The 24432-nt window shown below is 55.4% G+C and overlaps 1 protein-coding gene across 4 annotated transcripts in view; it reads right to left on the bottom strand.

Moving 5' to 3' along the window:
• Positions 1-24432, bottom strand: part of LOC144114813 (protein spitz-like) — a 110490-nt gene that overhangs the window by 23992 nt on the left and 62066 nt on the right. For 3 of the 4 annotated variants that reach the window (XM_077648791.1, XM_077648790.1, XM_077648789.1), the window contains one exon: positions 23684-23830. In XM_077648791.1, the coding sequence (XP_077504917.1) occupies positions 23684-23830 (147 nt within the window). Of the gene's footprint in view, positions 1-23683; positions 23831-23963; positions 24290-24432 lie in introns of those variants that run through there. The other variant, XM_077648788.1, reaches the window with a different exon arrangement.

Genomic DNA, 24432 nt, shown 5'->3' on the forward strand with positions numbered 1-24432 from the left:
GTCGGCCCGCCGCGCTTTCTTCTCGATTCTGCGACTCCCCCCTCCGCCTCCAACCATTTTTTTTATTTTCGCCTTTTTCTTGTTCTATAGCTTCCCCGGGAGTATTAGCCAGGGAGAGGACGCAAGCGTTTCGGTTAATCTTGGGCAAAGGCGCGTGGCTGCTTCTTCCCCTCCGACAGCTCAGCTTTATGAAGAACGATACAATCAAAAGATTGCGAGATACGAATTTTCCAGGCAGTTCTCGCAAGGCAGAGGGCGTCGTCGCTTCCTTAGCCAACAAAGATGAAGGTACACCCAGAGCGCGACTGTTTCAACGGTATATACCTCCTTGTTGGTTGTTCCTCGAGAAACCGAGCAAGCACTTAGACGCATTTATTTATTAAATCAGAAACTGAACGCGACCGATGTTAGGGGCACTGGGGCAAAAATGGCACTATTAATTGTACGCATTTCAGCCTAATGTCGCCGTACTCTGCCACACGTCGAACCAACACACGTTCAAACTGCCAGTGAAGGCGAGCGCATTCAGAAAACCTGAACAAATGTGCCTGCCGCAGACTGAAAACACGCGATCTGCCGTTCGTTTACTACCAGACCAACCGAACTACTCGAAACTGACACTGAGGCGCAGGGCCATGTGCCAGGGTAGAAGCAACCACGTGACTTTCTTTTAATCAGCAACGACATCGTCACCAAACCGACAGGAGAAGAAAGCAACTGCGTACACTAAATCATGGAGCATTTGAATTGGCTGAGCCAGAACATCGACAGCCATGTAAGCAGCTCCGATGTTGGGCTGCCCGCATCCAAACGAAGGTCGCCGAAAGGAGGACGATTCAAAGCTGTCGTGAGTACAGCTGCGGAGCGAAAAAAAAAACTGCAAGTTCTTGGCGCCGAAGGTGGCGGCTCCGCACACGCAAACATCAATGCGTTTCCTTTCTTCCGAGGTTCGCACCACCTCCTGAACACTAGACTTCATTCCAGGTCCGCAGAAAGAATGCGGGAGAAACTACCTCTTCGTAACCCCAAGTCGGCTCAGGTATGAACACGTAGCTGGCTGACAGCTTCGGTCAGAGAGCAAGGTCCAGCAAAGCTGAACCACGGAGTTCTCCGTTTCCGCTCCACATGGAAAGAAAAACGGCCAGTTTCGAGTAGCCTCTAAAGAGGGCAGAAAGGCGGCACACGCGCACAAAAAAAAAAAGAGCCGCTCCGGGGAGCGCGCCGGCCGCTAAGCAGGAGGCGGGGAACACGGCGGAGCGAGGGGGAAGAAACTACGCACCAAAGAGCACACATTCGCCAGGTGCTGCTCGGCGACAGCAGCAGCAGACGACGACGACACTTGAACGCGCGACGAGGCGACAATCGGTGCGCTCGGGTCTACCCCCCTCCCCCCTTCTTTCTTTGACTTTCCACTCGGCTAGCTTCATTTTTCTTCGGCTTCCCTCACCAAAAAGGACGAAACGGAGGGAGCTCAAGAAAACTGGAAAAAAAAAAAAGCTCGTCCGAGGCTAGGCAGAAAGAAAGGAGGTGCGGGGGAGAGGAAAATCGAGCGGGGCGCACAAACGCACAGCGAGGAGAGGAAGCAGACTGCGACGATGACACCCCGTTAAACAAGAGAGAAAAAAAAAACCGCAGAAACATGAACTCCGGGCTACAGCCCGTCCTCGAACGGGGAGGGATCGCGAGGCTGCCGCAACGGCGCTGACTGCAGAAGCCAGAGAGAGAGAGAGAGAGAGAAATGGGAAGAGAGAGGGAACAGCCTGGCCTTGAACCGCCGTCACTTCGCGCACCCACGGCGCACGCGCGCAGTTAGCGCAAAAGGCAAGGAAGACAGGAACGAAGAAACGGGAGCAATCACTCCTCGTTAGGAATCCATTTAGACTGTCGTTTTAGAGTGCGCAACAGCAGCTCGCAGTCGCGGTCGAGTCTGTTTGCCTTTCGGAAGTGCGAATGAATCGAAAAGCGACTTCCCCTTTGAATGGGCCCTTTTTGCCGCGCCACGAAGATGGGCACAAGGCAAGGCGACGCGAATGGACCGCCGGGATGCAGTCTGGCTGGTCTGGCGTCGGGCTCCCGTTTCAAGACCCGAGAAGGAAGCGAGTGCCGCCTCCCGACTTGGAAGAGGGGGGGACTCACGACACGCGTGCGCTTCGCCGCGGTGCGCGGCCGACACGCGCGCTAACACCGGGGTACACGTCACCCACGCTGCAGATGGCACACCCCGATTGTAAACAAAATGAAAAAAGAACTCGGCACCCGACTATGCGGTGTTCACACTGCAAGCATACTACGGCCAACCCCTGAGCGTTAATGAATTTTTAACTCGGTTAGCGCTCGAAATGGCAATAGAAAATTGGCGACTAGACAAAACACTGCGGGGCTCTGTCTGCAAGGGGAAGACGGCATATGCTGAGTCGAATCCTCCCGCGCTTCTCTTTCTCTGAAAAAAAGCTGAAGGCCGGCTGAAGAGGTCAGAGGCTAAAGCAGCTATGCGTTCCGCGCACAAGAACAACTTCAGGGCACCGCCAAAACAATGATCAGAGTCAAGGAAAGGTCACGAAGCAACAAGCATTCGGCCTCCTGCTCCGTGGCTGTCGTCAAATCATTCGCGAAGAACAATGTCTTTAAGGGTGCCTTTTTTTTTTCGTTCCGAGAAGCGCACACTCATCAACCGAGGTCAAATTGCAAAGCTTTGTTGTCACACCAGTGTCACCAAAGCTGTCCTCGCTCAGGATCACGGTTCTCGCGCTCGTTCTAAACATGGTTCCCGAGCATTCGCGGGTTGAGAACCCGCGAATGTTCGCAAACCCCAAGTCGCCCGTTCGGGCAGGTGCGCCCATGCAAACGACGTAAGGGTACACAGACCGAGGTCACCACGTCACCGACATGGCTACTGGGTCGGAAGCGCAGGGTCGAAAGGCGTTGTGTCGACCGACGCCGTTTCCATTTTCTTGACGCAACTGCGCAATTTGGGCTACAAGAGCTGTGCACCAGTGGGCCTTCGCTGCCAGTTTCACTGTACTTTATAGAGAGAAACATACAATATTTATCCTGTTTACTCTTTCAAGAGCACCGTACCGAACCGTGCTACATCAGACATTTTTAGCGTACCGGAGACGTACTACCGGAGACGTATACCGGTAAACCGGTATACCCCTCCGCTAGTACGTCTCCGGTATGCTAAAAACGTCTGATGTGTGCGTCAAAAGGCCCTTGCAAAAATTTCCGACAGAAACTGCAATCCGCCTAGAACGAGCGGCATCATGGCGCCCGCAGGGAGAGATAGCATGCGCACTAATTGTGGCAGAATCGGGCGACTATTTGAATGCATAACGACGGTAACGCGCCAGGGGCGTTTCTTTTCTTGTGAGTAGGAAATTCGATAACGAAATAAAACGACTCTCGCATATTGGCAACTTCAGGCGCTCGTGATGAGCACGGCCGCATTTGGGCCTAATAACGTACTTTCTGCCACTCCAAGAATACAGTACTTCGAACGCACACGCAAAAAAAAAATGCAACCAGCGGGATATAAATCAGAATAAAAAAAGCGCGTGATGGCACCCACTTTGAACACTGGCATAGTTGCCTTGGCGCAGAAGTCAACGGCGGCGGCCCGATACGCAAGCAAAGATAGCCGAACACACAAGCGAGAGAGGTCGCACTTGCTCGGCGGCACTGGCCCGAGATACGCATCGAAAGGCCGCGTCGAATCAGCCACACGCATCGACATTCAGGGACGAGGTCGTTAGGCAAATAGCTCCCAAGGAGGGGGAAGCAGCAAGCACGGCGAGCAGTCGGTGAGACGGCGGAAAAAAAGGAGGCGAAAGTGGACCCGGCATAAAAGGCGGGAGTGGGGTTGGAAAGAAAAGGGGTGCATAGCTAAGTAGCCACCCGCCGCACGGGTGAACGGGAACCGCGAGCACGCGATTCCGAGCAGCGCGGTCCGAAAATGGGGATCGAAGGGACGCCGTGAAACGAGGGCGCACCCGCGACTAGGGGTGGGGGGTGGGGGGGTGCGACAAGAACCGCAAGCCAGACAGAACAAACACGCAGGGCGGCGCATGCCTCCGAAGGATCATCACACGGAGGAGTCTCTTCGAAAGCGGCATGGAAGGCAAGAGACCCCCCCATCGTAAACACTGGCAACGATGCGGTTTTGAAAGGTTCTCAAAGGTGTGCGCCACAGCGTGTGCACAACCTGCTCGACGCACCGTCGTGACACGCGTTGCCTCGCAAGAATGGCCGGGGGAGCGACGCGCGCTGAACAATGCTCTTTCGGATGGACACGGTCTCGCATGTAGGCAAACGAAGTGGGAAACGCCGCCAAAGGGGGGCGCGCACAAGAAAAGCCACCAACCCCGCGAAGAAGAAAAAAATATGCATACAGATATATGGCGGTTGGGGGGGACAGAAGCACGACGAACCGGGAAGTGACAGGGCGTTTCGCAACAAACCAGTCGGCGGTTCGTCTTCCGCCCATAAAAATTCGCGCCCAAGGTGCAACACGGGGTGCAACGGAGCTGTTGTCCGTCCATAAACTTCGGTGCCGGGCCTCGACAGAGAGATGGCGGGGGCCTCGCAGAAAAAGCGCGTTCGGACTGAGCACTGGAGAGGTGCACCGCCACTATCACGGCACAGCGTGGGGACCGTAAGTAGAGCCGTACATCAAGCAAGACGGGCGGGGGGAAAAGCCAGCGAGCAAACACAGCGCGCGCATTTCACGGGCCGTAAAATAAAGCTGGAGACTGCCGGGGCACGGCTTTCCCGGTGCCATTGTGAGGAGAACGCCATCCCTTTTCGCCCTTGCCGCCGTCGAGGCCGGGTTACGAAGACGGGCCACAGATGACGCAGGAAGGTCGCACTGACGTCACACGGCAGTCTTGGCGAGCTTCCCTTACACACGCGAAAATTAATCATTCGGTTCCCTTTCAGGCGGTTATGCACGTTTTCCTTGACACTTTGTAAACGGCGCTACTCGGCAGGCCAACGGCATGACGACGCATGATCTCAAAGGAGCTCGCGGCTTGCGCGAGAATAGCGCGACCAATAATGGCTCAGCTCCATCGAACTTGAAACGCTAACCGCGGTGTCAAGATACGTCAACTGAACACGCAGACGTCAAGCTCGGTTAGAGAGTAACAGCGCTTGAACAAGGCAACAGCGGGCCCGAATTGAAATGTCCGATTGATTGGAATCCGTGTAGAGCTCAACGCCAAAATATGCGCCGTGGTCTGTTCTTCAGGGATTCCTAACACACCCACTGGTCCCGAAATGCAGCAAGGCTTATTATTAACTTCAGCGCGTCATTCAGCGTAGAAAAGCCAGACGGGCGCAGTATGAGGACTAATTCGCTCAGAAACGTGCTACAAAGCGCTATATAATGAGTGGTACCAAGCTAGAGCCTGAAAAACGACCACATCCGGAGAGCCCAGACTCTCTTTCTCAAAGCTGAGCTGGTCGTTAACGGTAACAAACGGAAAAAAAGAGGGGGGGGGGGGGGGGGGGCAGGAGACGTGGATCGAGACTCAACGGGTAGCGCAACTGCCCGCGCACAAATGGGTCTAAGCCTCAGCAACAGCGGATGCCTCAGCAGCTGACCAGGCTATGCTGGACCCCAAGCGGACGAACAGGAAAAAGAAAGGAATGAGCTAAGCTGGACTTGCGCTGGGGTGGCTGGAAAGCAAGCAGCACCGACCGGTGGACGGGGCGGCAGGACTTCCAATGGGCGCACAAAAGGAGCCGCTGTAATAGACGCAGTATCAAAGCGAAACTTTTCCGTCTCAACACTCGCAAGGAAACAAGTACGGAAATCGAAAGACGCGTGAGCGCGCATAGGGAAAAACAAGGGGCGAAAATGCCGAACAGCATCGGGAAAGTACCCAAAAAGCATGAAACGTTCGGCACGAGGAGACATAGAAGCAAAAAAAAAAAGCCCGAAAAAGGAAATGATGCGCGCTGAAGCCGATTCAAACGGCGGGCCCAGGGCGGGTCGCGGCCTGAGCAAGGGGGAGCCGGGCACAAAACGAAGCCCCCCTCCCTAAGAACGCGAAAGAAAGGGCGAAGTGCGACGGCAAAAGGAGGTGGCAGGGGGCCCCCCCCTCTCCCCAATCATATCTGAGTCGTGGCACGCGCCGCGCAACTCCGGCGCACGGCAATGCAGCAGCACATGGCGCGCGCCGCCTCGGCAGATGGTCTCCTCTCGGGGAGGGAGACGGACGAGGGGGAGAGGGACCGGTGCAAGAAAGGAAAGCCGAGGAGGAGGAAGCACGCGAGCAGCGTGTGCTTGCAAGCGCGGCTAGACCGTCGCCAGCACCAACCAGCAAAGCTACAAAGCACGGCCCACGCAGTCAGGATTCCCCCGGCCCCGAAAAGAAAGACGAAAAAAATGAATCCCGACGAACGGCAAGGGAGGGAGGGCTGTCGAGCAGTTTGCGTACAGTTAGCTGCTCCACGCGACGAGCCAAAGCCGAAAACGAGCGCGCGCGGGCAAGCGGAAAGCTGCGAAGCAAGAGCCGTCTCGAAGTCGACGACGTCCCGACCGACGCCGAGGCGACGCGATTGGCGCCGCACACCTCGGCGCCGTCCTCACCGTCTCGCCGCAACAACAAAGCGTCTCCACTCGACCTTCGGCGCGAGTTTGGTGGTCAAATCGCCAGGCGAGGTCTTGGGTTCCGCGTAACGCCCCTCATGCGCAGGCAACTACTTACATTACGGCTCGTCCCGCCTAATAGCGGACTAACCGGCGCCCTCGTGCTTTCGCTTATCTCGCGACGCGAAGAAAATCACGTGCAGCAAATATACCAGGAAGGGATTACGGGTCAACATTACGTACGACAAACTAGCAAAGCGTAAGGGGTGTGTATCATCACAGCGCGTCCCATCTGCAGACACGGGATATTGAGAGAACATTACGGAGGAGACCGTAATGACCAGCTGCTGCGCAGCCGCGGCGTGTTTTCCCGGCCCGTCCGGGCATTTTGCGGCCAGGACCCCGGTAATCGCGAACGCGCGCATTAAGCCTGGTAAATCCCGATAACCCAGCCTGCCACGTCCGCCCATGCGAGCGTGTTTGGCCCGCTGATGGCGAATGCCCCTTTCCTGCGCTTTCGCCTGGCCACACGGCTTCGGCACCGCGCACGACGGCTGGCGTAGTTGGAAGGCTAAGTCGCCGCCCTCTGCTCCACGTTCTATCAGCGGAGTGCAGCGCACATCCGTGTACTGCACGGAACCAGGACCTCCACGCGCGCCAGCCATTGGAAACGGTGGACGCCACGAGGAGCAGGGAATTAGTAGGGGTGGTCACACGTCGGCATGCAAGGTCGATATAAAGAACAAAAATGCGAGTAACGAAACTAATAAAACACGGAAGCACGCCATGCAGCAGATGTGCAGAAAACGGTGACGCGGAAGACAAAAGTGATGCGATACTAGCCATGCCGAAAACAGTGAACGCATAAAAAAAAACTACAAGAAGTTATTGCTACGAACTGCAATTGGCCGAGTTAGAAAACCACAGAATATTGCCACGAACTGCAATTGCCCGGAAAAGGAATAGGCAAATGACTGCAGTCGTTACAAAGCTCCCTAGCCGTCGGAGAGGAGACATCGCCTCGCGAGGAAATCGATCAAAATAATGATAAAAAAGCGATTTCGCCCAGGCCCGAGACGTTGTCTCTGACCGATCAGCCGAGGCGCAAGCGACAAAGAAGAAACCAAGGTCTCCCATGACGGAAACGAGTGCCGCGAAGGGACGGGTCTCGGGCCTACAGCTGCCCTTGGTCTCAAGGCTCGCGACCTGGCTCGCATCGCCCGTTCGATTTGTGCCTCGCTAAACACGCCAACGAGGCTGCGTTTAAAAATTCCGACCGCCGACCCGAGACGGAGGGCGAGCGGGCCCCAAGGAGCGGCCCTCCCGCAACCCGACGTCCGTGAAATCGCGGACCTCGGAGGGACGCACCCGAAGGCCACGGCGCGCGACCGCGAATCACGAGCGGACCGCGGCACCGCCGGGGCAAGCTCCGTCCCTCCGCCGCGGATCGCATCATCGGAAGAATGCAGAGAGATCGGCTGAGCACCGGCTGAATGAGTCTGCAGAAGCGTGCACAGAGAACGCCTTGAAATATTCGTACTTTAACGCCCTTCTTCATCTCCGCACTCCGTGCGCCTTCCTAAATTTCGGTCTCGTCGCCACTGCAGACTTGACCGCGACAATGGACGAGGGCCGAGCTGGGTCAGACTAGCCACGCCCTCGAAGCCATCGCTTATTTCGCGCCCAGAATCATTCAGCGTTCAAAACTATAAAATCAAAAATTGTCAGCCTCTCTCTCCCTGTTTGTCGCTCATGACACTGTCCAATTATCGCAAGTGACAAGAGCAGAAAAGTTCATTCTTGTCACTGAACAGCATGCAGCGCGAGTAAGGGACGGCTGGCGGAAAGCGATCACGCTCCGTACTGACAATGACATCCGCCCCTTCCCGAAAGAGCCGCAATTCGGGAGAAACCAGGGCTGGTCATGCACACAGCAACGCAGACATGTGCAGCCTCGGCGATCCGCTCTGAAACTAGGCCTGAATAGAAATACGACCACACGTCGTGACTACGAGACCCTCGATGCGACGAAACCCAGCTGCGCGTAGGCACCGCTGACGCGTGTGCAGCAGACGAACGAAGGAAGCCGATAAACAGCAGAGCCCCATATCGCGACATTGAGCGAAGGTGATGCCGAGGGGCGTCAGAAACCAGCCTGTCACTATTTGCTGCGATGAACCACGTTATCGCGTCTTTCCCCCTTCAACCCCAGTCGATACCCCACTCTCTCATCTCGCGGGACGGGGGGGGGGGGGGGGGGGGGGGGGGAGGGGCGCCCGTGGAACGTCCCAAGCGAAGCCCTAAAGCGCGCAGTTGGAGCAGTCCAGACGGCACGCACCACCGCCGAGAATAATGCAGGGAGTAAACACAGACAAACCACGATATGGAAAAAGAGGAGCCGATAGGGCTGCTGGGTAAGGGAGGAGGGGGGGGGGGGGGGCAGACAACGGGCCCGAAAGCTGGGCGGGCAGGCGACGGCGCGCCGAGGGGGAGGAGAGATGCTTCTGTGCAGACGAAACGGAGACGGCACGAAAACGAAAAAGCCGCAGACACGACGCCGGGTCGAACGGACCGGCTCGTTTCCTCTCCAACCGGAAACAGGAACGGAAACGGAAGCCGCCTGGCTCCCAGCGGCAAAACGGGGAACGCGCGCGGCTGCCGCACAAGAGGGCAAAAAACGACCAGCGCAAGGGGAGGAGGAGGAGGCGAAGAGCCGGGAGCTCAAAACCGCGGAGGAGCGCGCATCGTTTCGAGAAGGCGGCACGTGAAAGAATCAGACGAGGGCCGAAAAAAAAAAGAGGGGGGGGGGGGAGCAGAAAGCACGAACCGAAGAGAGCAGCAGGGAGATTTCATTTGTCACCTCGCACGTCGGACGTCGCCAACGGCTCCGTGACTACTGCCGCCGTCTTATGCAGGTATAGCCGAGCGCGCTATTCTTTCGCCGAGCTCCGCGCCCCGCCTGGCACCTCCTCCTCGCATCTCGAGAAAGGAAAATAAAGGGGGAAACTCGAGATATCGAAACTCCCCCTCCCGCGACCTCAAAAAGCGACGGCAACCGCGCACAGCAGCAGCACCGGGCCTCGCGACGCGCCGGAGGAGGGATAGCCACAGCAGCGAACGCAGCAGCCGCCACTACTGTCCACGTTGAAGGGCCATCATCGCCAGAAGGGACGCCAGTCGCTGCGGACCAAAGGCAACGGCGCTGACGGCACTGGAAACACCCTGCAGGTCAATTAATTCTAGTAGACAGGTTGTCTTTCCAGGATACAAATATGCACATTACAGCCAGCGCGTATACCAACCATGACGACTCACCGTGCACTTGTCTCCACCGAGAATGACGACCTTCTGGTCGTTGATTAGCCGGATATGACAAAAAATCTTTGATGGGAAACATAAGAGTTAAAGAATAGCGTTGCCGTACACCGGGGATACGACTGCGCGTGAGCACGGTAAATTTAGGGCATCGGCGGAACGAGTTTAGCATACCGCGCAAATAGCGTACAGTGTTTACATACGGTATACAGACTGATGAACGCCCTAATTGCGAAGCTGAAACGTCTAATAACACAAAATATTATAATGTAACAAATACAAGATTTATTCTGTGTAAGCAAGACGCCTTGACAGTTTGCTCCCAAATTTGCCACTAACTCTTGACGCGCCGACTCCTCGTGCTGTGCCGCGGCCCAAACCGGTCCTTTTAATACCCAGCTCCTTCGTTAAAAACACACCTTTTCCCGACGAAAAAAAAAAGCGGAAACCATTGCAGAAGCTTAAGCACTCGGATTTACATTTTCTTCTAGGAGGCAAGTTCTTACTGCCTTCGGAGCTAGAACGTGACAGGAAATACGCTGCCGTCTAAAACGACTGAATCAGTACTCTGAAAAATGGCCAGCATTCAAGGCAGGACAAAGGCAATTCGCACGCATCCGCGAATGGCCATCTGCTGCTCTCCCAAACAGTGCTACTAAATGTTTTGGTGATTACTTTTTCTGCCAGGTAAGCGCTGCAAAAAAAAAATGCATTACTCCTCTACGTCCGCATTGCCTCATATTGCTCCCATAGCGGGGCTATAGCCGAACCTGCCAATTTTCCTCACGACGCACACAAAAGCCATAATCACACACGTGCCTCGCGGCACACACAGCTCCACAACTCTACAGCTCGGGCGTCTGGAAGCCGGCTGGTCGACTTTAGGGTGGTATTCTCAAAGAGCTGTACAAGGCGCCCGAAAGAACCTCAGAACAGCAGAAAATCACCGTACAGCAAACAATGTGGCTGGACAGCGGGGCACAGCCCAGACGGAGAGCAACTCGAAGGCAATCAGACGCCCGTGGAGGACCAGTCGGCCAGGAATTCCATAACGGCGCGCTCCACCGCTCCTCCCTCGGACGCGCCCGATGGCACGCATCGACGGGCGCGGATTGCAGCACTCTTCCTATTGAGCCAGCGCCAACACGAGGCAACAGCGTTCTCCGCACAGAATCACTTTTTTTTCTCCTCCTCTAACAACACTCATCCGCACGCTTCCTTGTCCATTGTGGTATAGCGAAGGCGGGCCACATAGACAATAGTTTTCGTAGCCGCATCGCCACCCGTACCTACATAACTTTGCGCAACGCTCCGAGCGGCCCTCGAGAGTGGTCGGGGCAGAAACTGTCCCCAGCATGTCGCCGACATCGCCGCGCCCCAGTCTACGCCGGTCCTGGGCACCTGCAGTGCGAAAATAAGCCTACAGCGGTGAGCATGGCTTTTCTCCACGGCGTACGCGAGGGTGCACCAGCGCGTCGACAAAAAAGGAGGGGGCCACCGGCAGAGGGCGTTTGGCCGGAACAAACAGAGGCGTCGACCGACACGCGGAGTCAACCCGGCCACAGACAGGGCGTTGTGCGCGCTGGAGAGGGGGAGCGATGACGCACAATGAACGAGTTTGCGAGAGCCACGCCCCCTTAATAAGGGACCGCTTAATGCGGCCGACACGGGTCGCCTTTGATCAACGAGGAGCGACACCTGTCGACGCGAGGAGCGACCGGCGAGCCTGACCCCCCCACCCCACCCTCGCCGAAGACGGCGTGCCACTCGTCGCGTACTGGCGCGGTCTGCGAAACTCAGTCGGGGCGCGTTAGTTAGCAGCACACACCTACTCAAAGCACCACTCTTAAGCAACAGCCCAGAAGGTTCCAGGCCATGGACAGAGACAGGAGCATTCGCTACAGCAAATTTTGCCCCATCCGGCTACGGCCAACGGTTCGCCTTTGGTCCAGCAGCAGCGTGCTTGGCGGAGGCTCGCTGCCGGACTCTGGCGACTTGAGAGAGGCCCGCTGGCAGCAGCACGCCAGGACGCGTATGTAGCGCGCACACACATACACACACCGAGCGGCGGCGGAGGGGGAACAAAAAAGGGGCAGCGTTCGCCGCGGGGGCCCTAATCACCGTCCGGCCAGAGAGGTCCAGCCAGCCAAGGGGAAACAAGGCGCCACGGCTGAGCGGCCAAGCCGAGCAGGCCCAGGGAGCCTTCACCCGTGTCGCCGGCCGACGGCAGCGCCCCGCAACTGCCGAGCTTGTATATACACCGCAGCACGGCACATATCGCGCGACTTTTGAGGTGCGAGCCTCTCGCTTTTCGGCGCGGGGCGAATGAACTCGGGGCCGCAGAGTGAGCGCACGGGTCGCGATGGCGGAACGGACTAGGACGCCGCGTCTAAAGACGTCCTCCTGCCCCGGGGCCCTGTCGGTGCATCTGCGGAGTCGACCTGCGTCGAGGTCAGCAGACGCCCATCGACTCCGCAAGATTACACCTTTCCGGGCACATACATGCACCGTGCTTCGGGATTCACGTTCCATTCGCCTACAAGAAACGCCAGCAGTTAGCATTGTGGTCGCTGAACTCATCGATGGCATCTTAGCTGAGGCGCTTCTTCGTGGCAAACAGAACTCGTTTCTAAACGGGACATGGACTATTCCGACAGGCGTATACTACTCTATAATAGTAAAACTTAAAAGGAGCACCGTAGCATAATAAAAGGAGCATAATAGCATCGTCGCGAATACACCGCCAGTCGAGTGAACTAGATCCAGCTCGCAACGCAACTTGGGCGCAAGTTTGTCACTGAAGACCCGAGCTGTCTGCGCGTATCTCTTAAGTTAGAACTCGGGCTACTGAAGCCAACTTTCGACCAACGAACGCGATGTACACCCCCCAGATGCCTCAGCGAACGGAGGCAAGCACTTGCATGCCGGCCGGGAAGCGGGGCCAAAGAATCTCACCTAGCGTGTATCGCACAACTGCTCACAGTTTACGCTGTTTTCGCCAAATTCGGCTACACGAGTAACGGAAGAAAATTCGGAGAGGGGGGGGGGGGGAGGCACCCGCCAAATGCTATAACTCAGCGCGGCAGTTATGCTGGGCATCAAACCCGCACATCATACAAGCGGTTTGTGATCAACTGTGACAGCGCCAACGACACCATATCTCCCGCCCGCATCGGTTGCAAGCAGCCCTGCGGTCATCGCAAAAACCAGCTGTTTCGACACTGCCGGTCAGAACGCAGGGCAGAACAGCCGCCGGGCGTCGAAATGACGTCTGCGGCAGAAATACCGAACACAGAATAATAGCAGCCTGCGGAAAACCTTTCCAAGGCAGAAGAGCGGCTATACCACTGTTAACGTTGTCGCCACCGCTAAGTGACATTCAAGGCCCTCCCGGTGTATCGGCCTGCAACGAACGACGGCGATCATCGCGAACTGCGCTAGCGACGGATCCCGCGGCTGCTCAATGTGGCACAACTCGGAGCGCGGCGAACAAGGCAGCTGTGGGCAGTGGCGTGCCCCCCGTACCTCGCGCAGCAGCGCTGTGCTCGACCGAGCGCGCGCCGCGATCCAGGTGGCGCGGACGTGGTGCGCGACGGAACGCCCGCGCACCGCCTCGGAGGGCGAGATAATGCGGCGCTCGCCAAAGGCGCCGCCAATCTGTCGCCCTGCTACCTGCCTCGGCACGCAGCATGCGCAGAGGACGATGCGTGCGCGCATTGTGTCGTTTCCGCGCGACGCGACTCTCGGCAACTGTTGGCCCGGATGCAGCCGGCCCGTCCCACGGATACGACCGCTCCTAGCATGCGAACACTTGACACGCTTGGACAACGGGAGGGCAGATGCCGCGCGTGCCAAGTGCCTCGGCTCGAGAGAGCGCCCAAGGTTAGGCAGCGCAACCTGGAAAGTTTTGCAAAAACGCAGTACGCTGCCGGCCGCTCAGAATGGCTCGTTTCCCGCTGATGCAGCTGAACGGGGAGTAGCGCGCGCACTGCTTACAAGCCGATAGCTAAGTGTGTAAACCAACGGTGTGTACTATAGGAACAGCCAGCTGTCGATCAGAGTGCCAACAAGGTCTCCGGTGGGGGAATGAGACAGAAAAGCCAAAGAAACACGACCTCCGAGGAAACGCCGCCGCACTGTCCCTACAGACTATAAAGAAATTGGCGCATGCTGAGAACACAGTCGAACCCGGATATATCGAACTCGAAGGGGATCGCTTAATAGTTCGATATATCAAAAATGGCAGCAGATAAGCTGATCTCTAATCTAGATGCAAGGGTATACATTACACACACGCTACGTGCCGCCCGCCGGCGCACTGGTAGCGCACCGCTCGCTTAACCTGCTTCGCATCGAAGCCGCAGCGGACGGTGCTTTGGAACTAGCCACTGCCTGCCATAGGATGTTTAATCCTGTTATCAACACACTGTACATAGAATAATGTCAGAAAGATTAACGTACAGCAACGTCTCCGGCAGCGACGCACGCCTGACGAGGGCCGCCGCTAGGCTGTAGTTAGTAATGCTGGCTTCACCGCATGACAGCGACGTGCCACGGAAAATGAGTACGACCTCGAGCACAGCCAACATTCACCTCGTCAGGCAATTCCGAAGTGCTAGCGCTGCCAACTAACAACCGATCCGTCTGCGCGCGAAGAGTGATCCAAGGACGCCGTTTAATGTGTCGAATGCTGTGCTGAACATTTGCATGCAACTTTCAAGGGGACGTTCTGGATATTCTATATGCGCAATAATTCGATATATCCGGGCTCGACTGCATTTCAGTGGCTCGTGTATCCTGGCCACAAGAACGATACCAGAGGCGAGAGAGAGAGAGTGCACCTTCTCGCGCTTGCACACGCCTGAATGCCCGCGTTAGCTACGGCGCGCCCAAAACAACGCGCTGTGGAAGAGGCCCGATTGAGAATTCCCCGCCTTACGGATGAAGACGCTGCGTCCTGGTCTTCCCCCGCTACAGGCTCACTCCTGCCTCGGCAGAGTGCAGAGAGAGATAGAAAAAAAAAGAGTGAGTGAGAGACGCACGCGCGACCCATCAGCTACCTTTGCGTCCCTCCCCCCCCCTCACCGGAGGACTTTTCTCTCCCGGCGTGTCTGTTTGCAAAACGTAAACCTGCGCATTAGAAGGGTCCGTGGCCAATCGGCCGCTGTTCTGGGAAGGGGGGAGGGCAATATACGAGCGGACGCCGCCGCCGGAGAGACCGAGAGCATGAGACAGAAAAGGTCGCAACCCTGAGCACACAGCCGGACCTCTTTAGGAGAAGAGGCCCGCGCCGCGAACCGAACACCGGCGGAGCTCCGCGTGCGGGGGGGGAGTAGCCGCGACCACCCGCACGCGCGCGGGAGGAATGCGGCTGCTTCCCCACCCCCGCCCCCACTTCGGCCACAAGCCACCGCGCGCGCAGGAGGGCTATCGGCGCGGCGGAGGCAAGTTCCGTTTCGACGACTCGGTAATTGAAGACCGCGTCTAACGAAGACATCGCCGCTGATGCCTGCTCACCCCCATCCCCCCGACTGTGCTTTGTCTACACGTGCTGGATTGGGGACGAGAGCACACCTCGTTCTTTGTGCCTGCTGCCCCCTCCACGTCCGTTTCCCTCGCCGACGCTTGTTTCTTTGTTTTCAAGAGGCCACTGGACGCGAGCGCCCCTCACCGCTTCAACGAGAGAAAAAAAAAAAAAATGACGCTCCGAAGCGGCATCGGGGCAGAACAGAAAAGGCTAATGCGGACTCACGCACGAACAGAGGCGAGGCCTGCTCTCAGGCACGGCGAAAAGTGCGGCACTTTTCCCAATAACATTTGGCCTATACAGTCGTGCCACTGACACGGCGTCCGAGGTGCGGAGGGGACAATGGCGTTCTACTTCTCCAGCTCTGTCGACTAGACCAGCACAGCTGCACAACTCCTTCGGCTTCGCCTTTTTTTTCCACCTTTTTTTGCGAACTGCGTGGCTCCGCTCCGGCTCGAAAACGGATGCGACAGAGCGTTTCCACACTGAATTCGAGCCCCTGCGCAGGGTTTTGCCTGAAAAAATGAAAGCTATGCAACGAGTGACGCAAGAGAAACGGAGGCAAACCTGTTATCGATTTAAAAAAAAAAAAACCTCCCCTAGCAGCCCCGAGCTTCCCTGCTTGCTCTCTTTGTTCGCTCCTCGTGCAACATGGAAGCACCGCTGCTCCTCGTCGTCCCAGCTCTCCTCGACATTAAGAACGACCGCCGCCAGACTAGAGAAGTCGCTTGCGCACTTTCGGTGCCAGCACACATTCGAAATTGGGCTATGCGACTCCGTCCCTTAAGTCCAATGTAAAGCTGACCTATATAGACTACTGCGCCGCTCCGCTAGTGTAAAGCCAGAGCCTGGTAACGACGAAGTATGACGGCACAGCTCGCATTAACAACAGGAGAAACGACGCCACGAGAACGAACACAGGGGGGCAACTATAAACACGGGTAGGCGCCAAGCGGCCAAAACCGCCGTCCAGAAGGCACCGGACAATGCAAAGCTCTAGACATAAAGACCCCACGACAGCGCTGACGCCGCGTCCACGCTCACGGAGACGTCATGTGTGGGCTCCCCTGGAGTCGCTGGAGGAAACCTTCGGAAGGAAAACCAAAGCATGCGGCGACACAACGCGGAGGGTAAGAAAAAAAAAAGAGACAATTCGGTTGGAGGCGACCACTGGGGCTGCTTTTCTCGGGGGTTCGCGAGACACTAACGCGAGCATGCACGCACGAATAAGGGCAGACAGGAGGAGCCGGGCAAGGTCGCCACCAGAAAGCCGACCTTCGGGAGCCCCCGGAAAGGTATTTCTCCGCTCGGGCCGATTCCCGGAAACCACCCGGCACAAGGAAGCCGCCGGCACGCGGGAAAATAAATAAGCCACGATGCCTCCAAAAAGCTGCGCCGAGGGGCAAAGAAGAGAGCCGGAGAAAATGGCGACGAAAAACGGAAGCAGGGCGATGAATGCGGGGAAGCGCGGCGGGGCAGAGAGAGAGACGCGGCAAAGGACGACATGGGGGATGGAAAGCCGCGGCGGGCGACGAAGGAGAGAAGAAAAGGCCCGCACCGTCACCCATCTCAAAAAAAAGTGCCGCCGACTTCGAAGGAAGATTTACGACTGTCGCCGACACTGCCCGCCGGCGCGCGCGAGATGGAAGAAATGCTCCACTGTTTGCGCGCACATCGCGCTTTGGAACAAGAAACACGGCCGAGACGTCCCCTGGGAAGCTAGCCAAACACTTTCTCAACGAAGATGAGCCGCGGCGCCGGATTTCTAGTTTTATGCGAAGCATAATAGGGACACTACTTAGCTCAACCTGGCAGTCTGGCGCGGCCGCGACCACCAAGGCTAACTCCCGCTCCTCCCGCTAGGGGCGCTGCAGCCGAGCACGTGGTCTGACGTCACGACAGCTGAGGAGAAACGGGGCTCAACCAACACCCTCTCAATGCTAAGGCCTCTCCACCGGCCGCGTGACGTCACGCCAAGGGACCGTGCAGGCCCCGCGCTCCGCGATTTCAGCGCGCCGCGCCCGTCTGCACTATTCGGGTACTGCCGTACGTAGCTGCCTTATAAGTGATTCCTTCATTTTCATTTTTGTCGTTGCTGCAGAAAAGAAATTCGCTAGTTTGTGCGCGCCTTAGGCTATCATTTTATCTGCTTTATATATTTTTTTTATTGCAGAACACCTTATTGTCAAGAAAGTTCGAGCTGCTAATACAGTTTTTTATAATAAACAATTTAGCATACGGCCGCCAATTTCGCATTATTGGTCATTATAATAAAAAATTGATTAGTTAATTTCAATTAATCATCTAATTATTAGGTTCTATCACGTACATGATGTCTGCCGTGCGGTAAAATCCATCCGCACAGACCGCACATGCGTATATCTAGTTGTTAAAGTAGAAGTTCGTGAACATTGAAAAAAAAAACACCGTCTACTGCGCATTGTGTTAGTTTTATTCTGTATTGTGTTTTGCTTAAAGCTTTCACACACAGCAATAATGACACTCACAATAATGTTGCGCTGTTGAGTATTTGTACAGCTAATCTGACCCTTACAATAAAAAACGACGAGACACCAGCAATGAAGTGTGCGCAAAGCATTTTTATTGCTTGGGAATAAAACTTACTTCTTCTTAAGCGTTGCTGCTTTCCGGGCTGCGGCCTTCTGCTGCGCATTGTCTTGTATGGCATCATTTCTTAGTTTGCAAAAGTTGTTTAGAACAACGTTGGTTGCAACGCATACTACCAAGCGCAGGAGAGTTTGTGCAGTGTGGCCATTTTTCACATGTCTCAATGTCGTGTTCGTCCAGGAGGGAAATCGTCTGTGAAATCACGACACCACGTTGATTTCTACAGGAGAGAAAATCTTCCGCGGTTGCTCCAAAAGACAACTTCTCTGCAACTAGTTTAGTCATCAGTACCATGTGAACTGTGCATGGCTGGGGAAACTTCAGCCCTCCTCTCGACAGGTTAGCTATCATGGCAGTATTTTCCGCTTCGATCTCTCGATTTTCAATCACCAATGTGCTGAAGCAAGCAGAACATGAAAGCTTCTTTAAAGCAGCATGAGCAGCGTATCCTGCAATGTAGACAATAGCATCCATGTCAGAGTGGGCGTGTGTAATATCGTCGTCGCTGACAGCCACAGAAAAGTTGCATGGGACAAGATCCTCACTTACGTCTTCAAACTCTGTTTCCTCGCGTGGAAATGTCAAAAGTTTTTGAAGACGAAGCTTCTTCTCACATTCGTAGAGCTGACGCACGGAAATGTGGTACTGTGATCCTGCCAGCTGGCGGTAACGGCCGAACCGGTCTTCTAGCGCATCCGTCTGAAATTTGCCCAGCAGTACGTACTTGAAGTGAAGTTCTTCTAAGCAGTAGCGCGAGAGTTCTACCAGAGAATAGCATGTCAGTCGCAAAGCACTGTGAGTCTCTTTCGTCAGCGAGCCACTGGTGATGTTTATTCTTGCCCAAGCGTCCAACCAGTCCACAACGCCGCTCAGGAAAGCTAACTGTGTGTCATCAACAGACCTTACAGGGTCTTGCATGCTGTCCCTTAGCCTCTGGCCTTTGCAAGGGGTCTTAACATTGACTATTTGCCACCATGTGAGGATAACGTCAATGAAAAGAGCAGTCGACTCAGCTTGAGGAATCTTGAACGCGGAACCATGTGTCCTGAGGGCATTTGAAACAAACTGATTAATGACGTCGAGAGCGAGCTTTACATTTTGCCGCTCCATTGAGGTTGGATTCACGGCTTTTGCGTTCAGTCTGTAAGCAGCCTTCACAAGCGACGTCTTCTCTGAAGAATAAAGCTGCCGCACAGCTGCGAAAGAAGCAGCTTTCATACGAGGAGGCCCTTCGGGCATTGCTCCACTCAAGTCCATTTCAGGGAAATAGAGGCATGTTCCAGGGTTTTTCTGGTTAATCCAATTGTTCCTAATGCACTTCAAGAGATGCACAGGATCGACCACGTAGAAAAGAGGGCGAGCGTTATCGGCTGGATGGGGATAGACAATGCTCACCTGAGGACTTGTAGCAAATAACGACATCATCTTGCGGTTCAGAGCATTGTTGTCCGTTATCACAGCGATAATTTTGAGCCCCATTTTCTCAACATTAATGATTATGTTCTTAGCATGCTCGTGCAAAATTTCTGCGCTCAGTTTGCTCACAGGTAATATGTGAATGACGTCCTTGTTTGCAGAAAGGAGTGATTGTACCATGAACACATGGGCTGTTGTTGCTGGTTCCGTTGAATGAACCGACGATCCTACTATTGTGCCCCCTTTGTAGTCGAAGTATGGTTTTATGTGGATCTCATCGATCATCAGGGTCACTGTCTTCTCGTGGTCTTTCATTGATTTGACTCGTTCTCGGATGTAGGAGAGACAGTGCGGTTGATTTTGCTCCACAAGAGGGTCAGCTTTGTAATTTGAGCAAACACGGCGCAGTGTGGAAGGATGGGGCAGAATGATTCTTGATGCAGCTCTTGTGAAGTGATATGCGTGAGGAGAAATTGAATTCAAAATACTGGCGAATACCAGCAGCTCTGCGCTATACACATGCTGTTTCGCGAGGAGAAGCTCTATCTGCTCAACCAGAAATTTCAGCAAAGAAGACTGTTCTTTCGTCGTATCACTGTCCTCAATGAGGTCTGCAAGCAGTGAACCGACAAACTGCAATACTTTAGTATGTTTCGACTCTTTCGTCACCTCAGGTATATTATGCAAGCCTATCTCGAGTTCTTCTAGCAGCAAGGACAGGCTGGAGGTGTCGCATACTTGAGCTGGCAGAATCCTGCCTGAAGGAAGCGACAGAAGCTTCGCTCCATTCAAGAAAACAGAAAGTGACAGATCAGGGAGAACTACCAAGGCGCATTTCACATTAGGTGAAGGATCATTCTCGATGAGAAGGAACCTAACGCACTGCTCATCGACAGAAACGGTCCAGAATTTCGTGTTGCAGATTCCAGGCAACTTAGATTTGAACTCCTCGTAAGATGAAACTTTGTTTCTTTTCTGTTCAAGCTCATTAGACTGAAGTGACTTCCTCATAGCCTCCTGCAAAGCAGCGTTTTCCCTTCTTGCTTTTTTCGTCTCTGGCGATTCACTCCGTCCAGGCGTTGAGGACAAGTATTTTGGGCAGTTTGGAAAAACAGAAGGCGCAGCATCAATCTTCAACTGTAGCCTGTCACGCTTCACCTCTATTATTTTCCCTGTCAGTTCATCTTGGTGTGACAACGTCGTAATGAAGTCGCCTGCGTGGAAGTGCAGTTCACACACCTGCACGAGAAAATGAAGCAAGGCCATTCGCCATGACTCTCCATTGCCTAAAACACTAAGTAAAAAGAGTCTGAATAGTGAACAGCTTTTACATATTTACACAGCTTTTACACAAGCCTTATGCACATCCACAGAACTAAATGCTTCCTGGACAATTCATACATAAGTGTAAGAAGTGATATCATTGCCTACAAAGACAGCATGCCTTTCCGGGAGCGACAGCTCACAACTAAGATAATTACCAGCGCCTATTAAGCAATATTTCAGAGTCTTACCCTCGAATGCTCTGTAGGTGTGAAATCCTTCCGTGGAATGGCTCGCAACCAGGCTTTTCTTCGTACTTCGTCTCTTGGGAAGCAATAAACACGTACTTTGGGACCATTCTGGTAGTTCCCGCGGCACCCGGGAACACAGCACCGGCCCATGTTTCACGAAGTTGCACTCGCTACACGGCAGGCAATCAGTTTCCCATTCGTGCGCTAGCACAGGTACGCACGCCACACAAGAAACGGCCACACGAAACAGACACAGCCGTGCGAGGAGCGAACGGAAATGCACCCAACGCCAGGCTGAAAGACTCAAGCAGCAGCTAGACGCTCACTGCAAGACTGCGTTCGTGTCTGTGCTTGCCCGGGCAAGCGCGAGCACATCGAGGGAGACAACCGAGCGGAGCGGAGCCGCGCTTGGTGAGCAGCCTGACCGGACACTTGGCGTGACGTAGCGCGTGTGGAAAGGAGGGCCTGGAGAGGCCTGAAGAAAGTATTTAGAGGGTGTTGGCTCAACTCGCGCGGTCGCCGCGCGGCCGCGACCACCAAGGCTAACTCCCGCTCCTCCAGGAGATTGCTAAACAACGAAGAGACTAGCCTGACTTACCGGCAGGCGATACCGAATCCCTTTCACAAATCTATTATGCTTCGCATCCTAGGCTTAACCTTAGCTAAGCCAGGCCATTTTTTTTGGTTTTCTCTAAAATAGGACTGCTCGAGCACCATAGCTGCGTGGTCTAGTAAAAGACGCCTCTACTCATAACGACTGTGGGGCACGAAAGGTAGCAGTGACCAAATCGAAACAAAAGGACAGTTAATGTCTTCCACAACTCGTTCGCCGCCATTCCTGTGAAGGGCCATTTTCAACTGCATTCCTGTCACACGGTGATCATTAAAAACGAGCGGAACAGCTGCCAAATGACGCGGTCGGTTGCATGTCCACCGCACGTTACGCTTCTACGCAGGAACGAACCAAGCACTGTTTTTTTTCTAAAGGGGGGGGGGGGGGGGGGGCGTTGGGCGTTGTACAACAAGCAAAGCTTGCCGCTCGTGCTGTCACATGAGAGGCATGATCGCAACAGTCGACGATAGCGTGTCCCGGTGGTGCTTTTGCCCCGCTCTGCAGTTGCCTATAGAGACGCCAGTAGTAAATTCCCCACTAGGAGCTTCACTGCACAGACGGGAGTGTTTGCTTCCAGCTCCGCCTTCCGTTCCACGCCGTAGCCGCAGTACAAGCACGGCAGACAAGTGGGGACGCGAAGTCAAACAGCAGTCGGCACTTTCTTGGCTGGGGTCATTCAATTGCGCGCGCACTCCTCATTCACTGCGTCCGACAAAGCCGTCCCGCTTCTTTCAGCCCGCGCAGCGCCTTCCGACGAGGCCGCCCGCTCGTGTGGCAGCCTCCAAGACAGCCAGGACTGCGAGAGCGCCGAAAGGGAGGTCAGGGAGGAAAAGAAGAAAAAAAAAAGGGGGGGGGGGGTACTGGCGGCAAAGCCGTGGTATATCAGCGCTCAGTCGCGTGCTTGCGTGAGCGCGGATTTACCACGTTGCCTGCCTCGTGCACTGGCACGCGAAGCAGAAAACAGCGCGCGCAGGAAAGGAAGCAGCAGAGAACGCCCCTCGAGGCACAAGGCGGTCACCAGGTGTTCTGCCAGACTCCCCTCCAGAAAGCAGCCAGAGGAAAAGGGGGAGGCCTCGCAGCGCCCCTCGCAATAACTGAAAAGACAGCCCGCCCTCGCGGCGCACAACGGGGAGACGACGGGCAGCAGAGCGGCGCACGCACCAACAGCAACCGAGACATCGTGCGCGCGGCCCGTTAGCGCCAGGGTCCGCGGGGAGAGGGGCCAGCTTCCAACAACCACGCGCAACGGCACGGGAAGGAGGCTACGGGGAGAGGCGAACACGACGCCCTTTCGTCCCCGTTCTCTTCCCTCTTCTGGAGCCCAGTCTCAAGCTCTCCACGCGCCCGGCTTTCGCGAAGCAAAGCGGCCCCGAAAAGAAGAAATGCAAGCGTGTTAGCGGCTACAGAGAGGAGAAAGAGAGAGAGACGGCATGGCAGAAAAGTTATGTAGAGAACGCCAACGAGAAGGGGGGGGGACAGGACGGAAAACCCACGTCTGAAGTACCCCAGAAAGAAACAAACCTCCAGGAAAGCAGTATAGAGCTGCGTTCACCAAGCCCAGGTGCTGCCGGTTCGGAGATTGCGTCGCCCGCTGGCTGAGACCGATACGCGGTTGTGCAAAGGAAAGGAACGGTAATTTTTGCCAACGTCCGCACGCAGGCACGGGACAGTCAAAGCGCACGCTTGTCATTAGACTGTTATTATTTTATGCATCGTATTATTGAGGTCCCATTACAGGATATTGCTTTCTGTGTGATTAATCAGAGGAATCAAGTATGCTGCATGTATTTCAAGAAAAAATACACTTCCATCTAGGGCGCCCAGGACTGACTTAGCTCACGCTTCGTATATCGCGATCATCTACGACTGTCCCTTCGAGAGTATTGCAAAACAGATAACAGTAATTCCTTCCTACGATTACAAAAGAAAAGAAACCCTGAAACTGAGCACCCTGGCTCATTTCCCTGTCCCCGGATCCCTAGCTGGGGAGTTCAGTTGTTTCAATAATGTCCAGTGACCACTATCTCCGTGAATCGCCGCGCCGTGTCCAGGAGCTGCGTCTCCGGGCGTGGACGTACCTGCTATCCGGAGGAGCGCCGCGGCGAACACGAGGAAGAGGAGCCAGCTGGGCGGGCAGGTGGCCAGCCTCCGGGAGTCGACCTGCAGCAGGCCCTTGGGCCACCAGGCACTGGACGCCGGCGAGGGAGACGACGAGGAACCAGCGCCTGCGCATTACGCACAACCAACGGTCAGCAGCAGCCTCACCTCAGGGCACACCTCGCTGCGACACGAGGCCTCTGCAAGAGCACAGCCTCGCATTCCCAACAAAGCGTTACGGACTCGATTCGCCTTTCGTACACTTGCTCCGTTCTAACTGGTCGTTCCGAGCAGCGGCCAAGACACCGCCGCGCACAGTAATTGGGGTAACACGCATTTCCAATATCACACCAGTCCCACACACGACAGGGGGGGATGCGCAGCACACTGGTTAGCAGCAGTCGGCAGCACGGCCTGTCACGCCGGCTCCGGCAGTGACACGCCGCGCGCGTGCGCTCTGCAAACGATCATCAGCGACGCACGCACACGCGCGAGGAACAGGGACGCGCCGGCGGGCGATCAGAGGAAAGGCGACGGAAGCCGCCTCGCCAGCGCGTGCCGCTACATGCAAAAGAGCCCCCCCCTCCCGCGACGGATGGCGGCCAATTGTCACCAGATAAGCGCGGAAAGAATGCTCGCCGGCGGCCAGCCCGGAATGGGACGGCCGGGAACAACGGTCACGGGACACGGCACGCGAGTCAAGGCAGGTCTCCAGAGAAGAAACACCGCT

Source organism: Amblyomma americanum, chromosome 1 (genome assembly GCF_052857255.1).
Source record: "Amblyomma americanum isolate KBUSLIRL-KWMA chromosome 1, ASM5285725v1, whole genome shotgun sequence".
Lineage (NCBI taxonomy): Eukaryota > Metazoa > Arthropoda > Arachnida > Ixodida > Ixodidae > Amblyomma > Amblyomma americanum.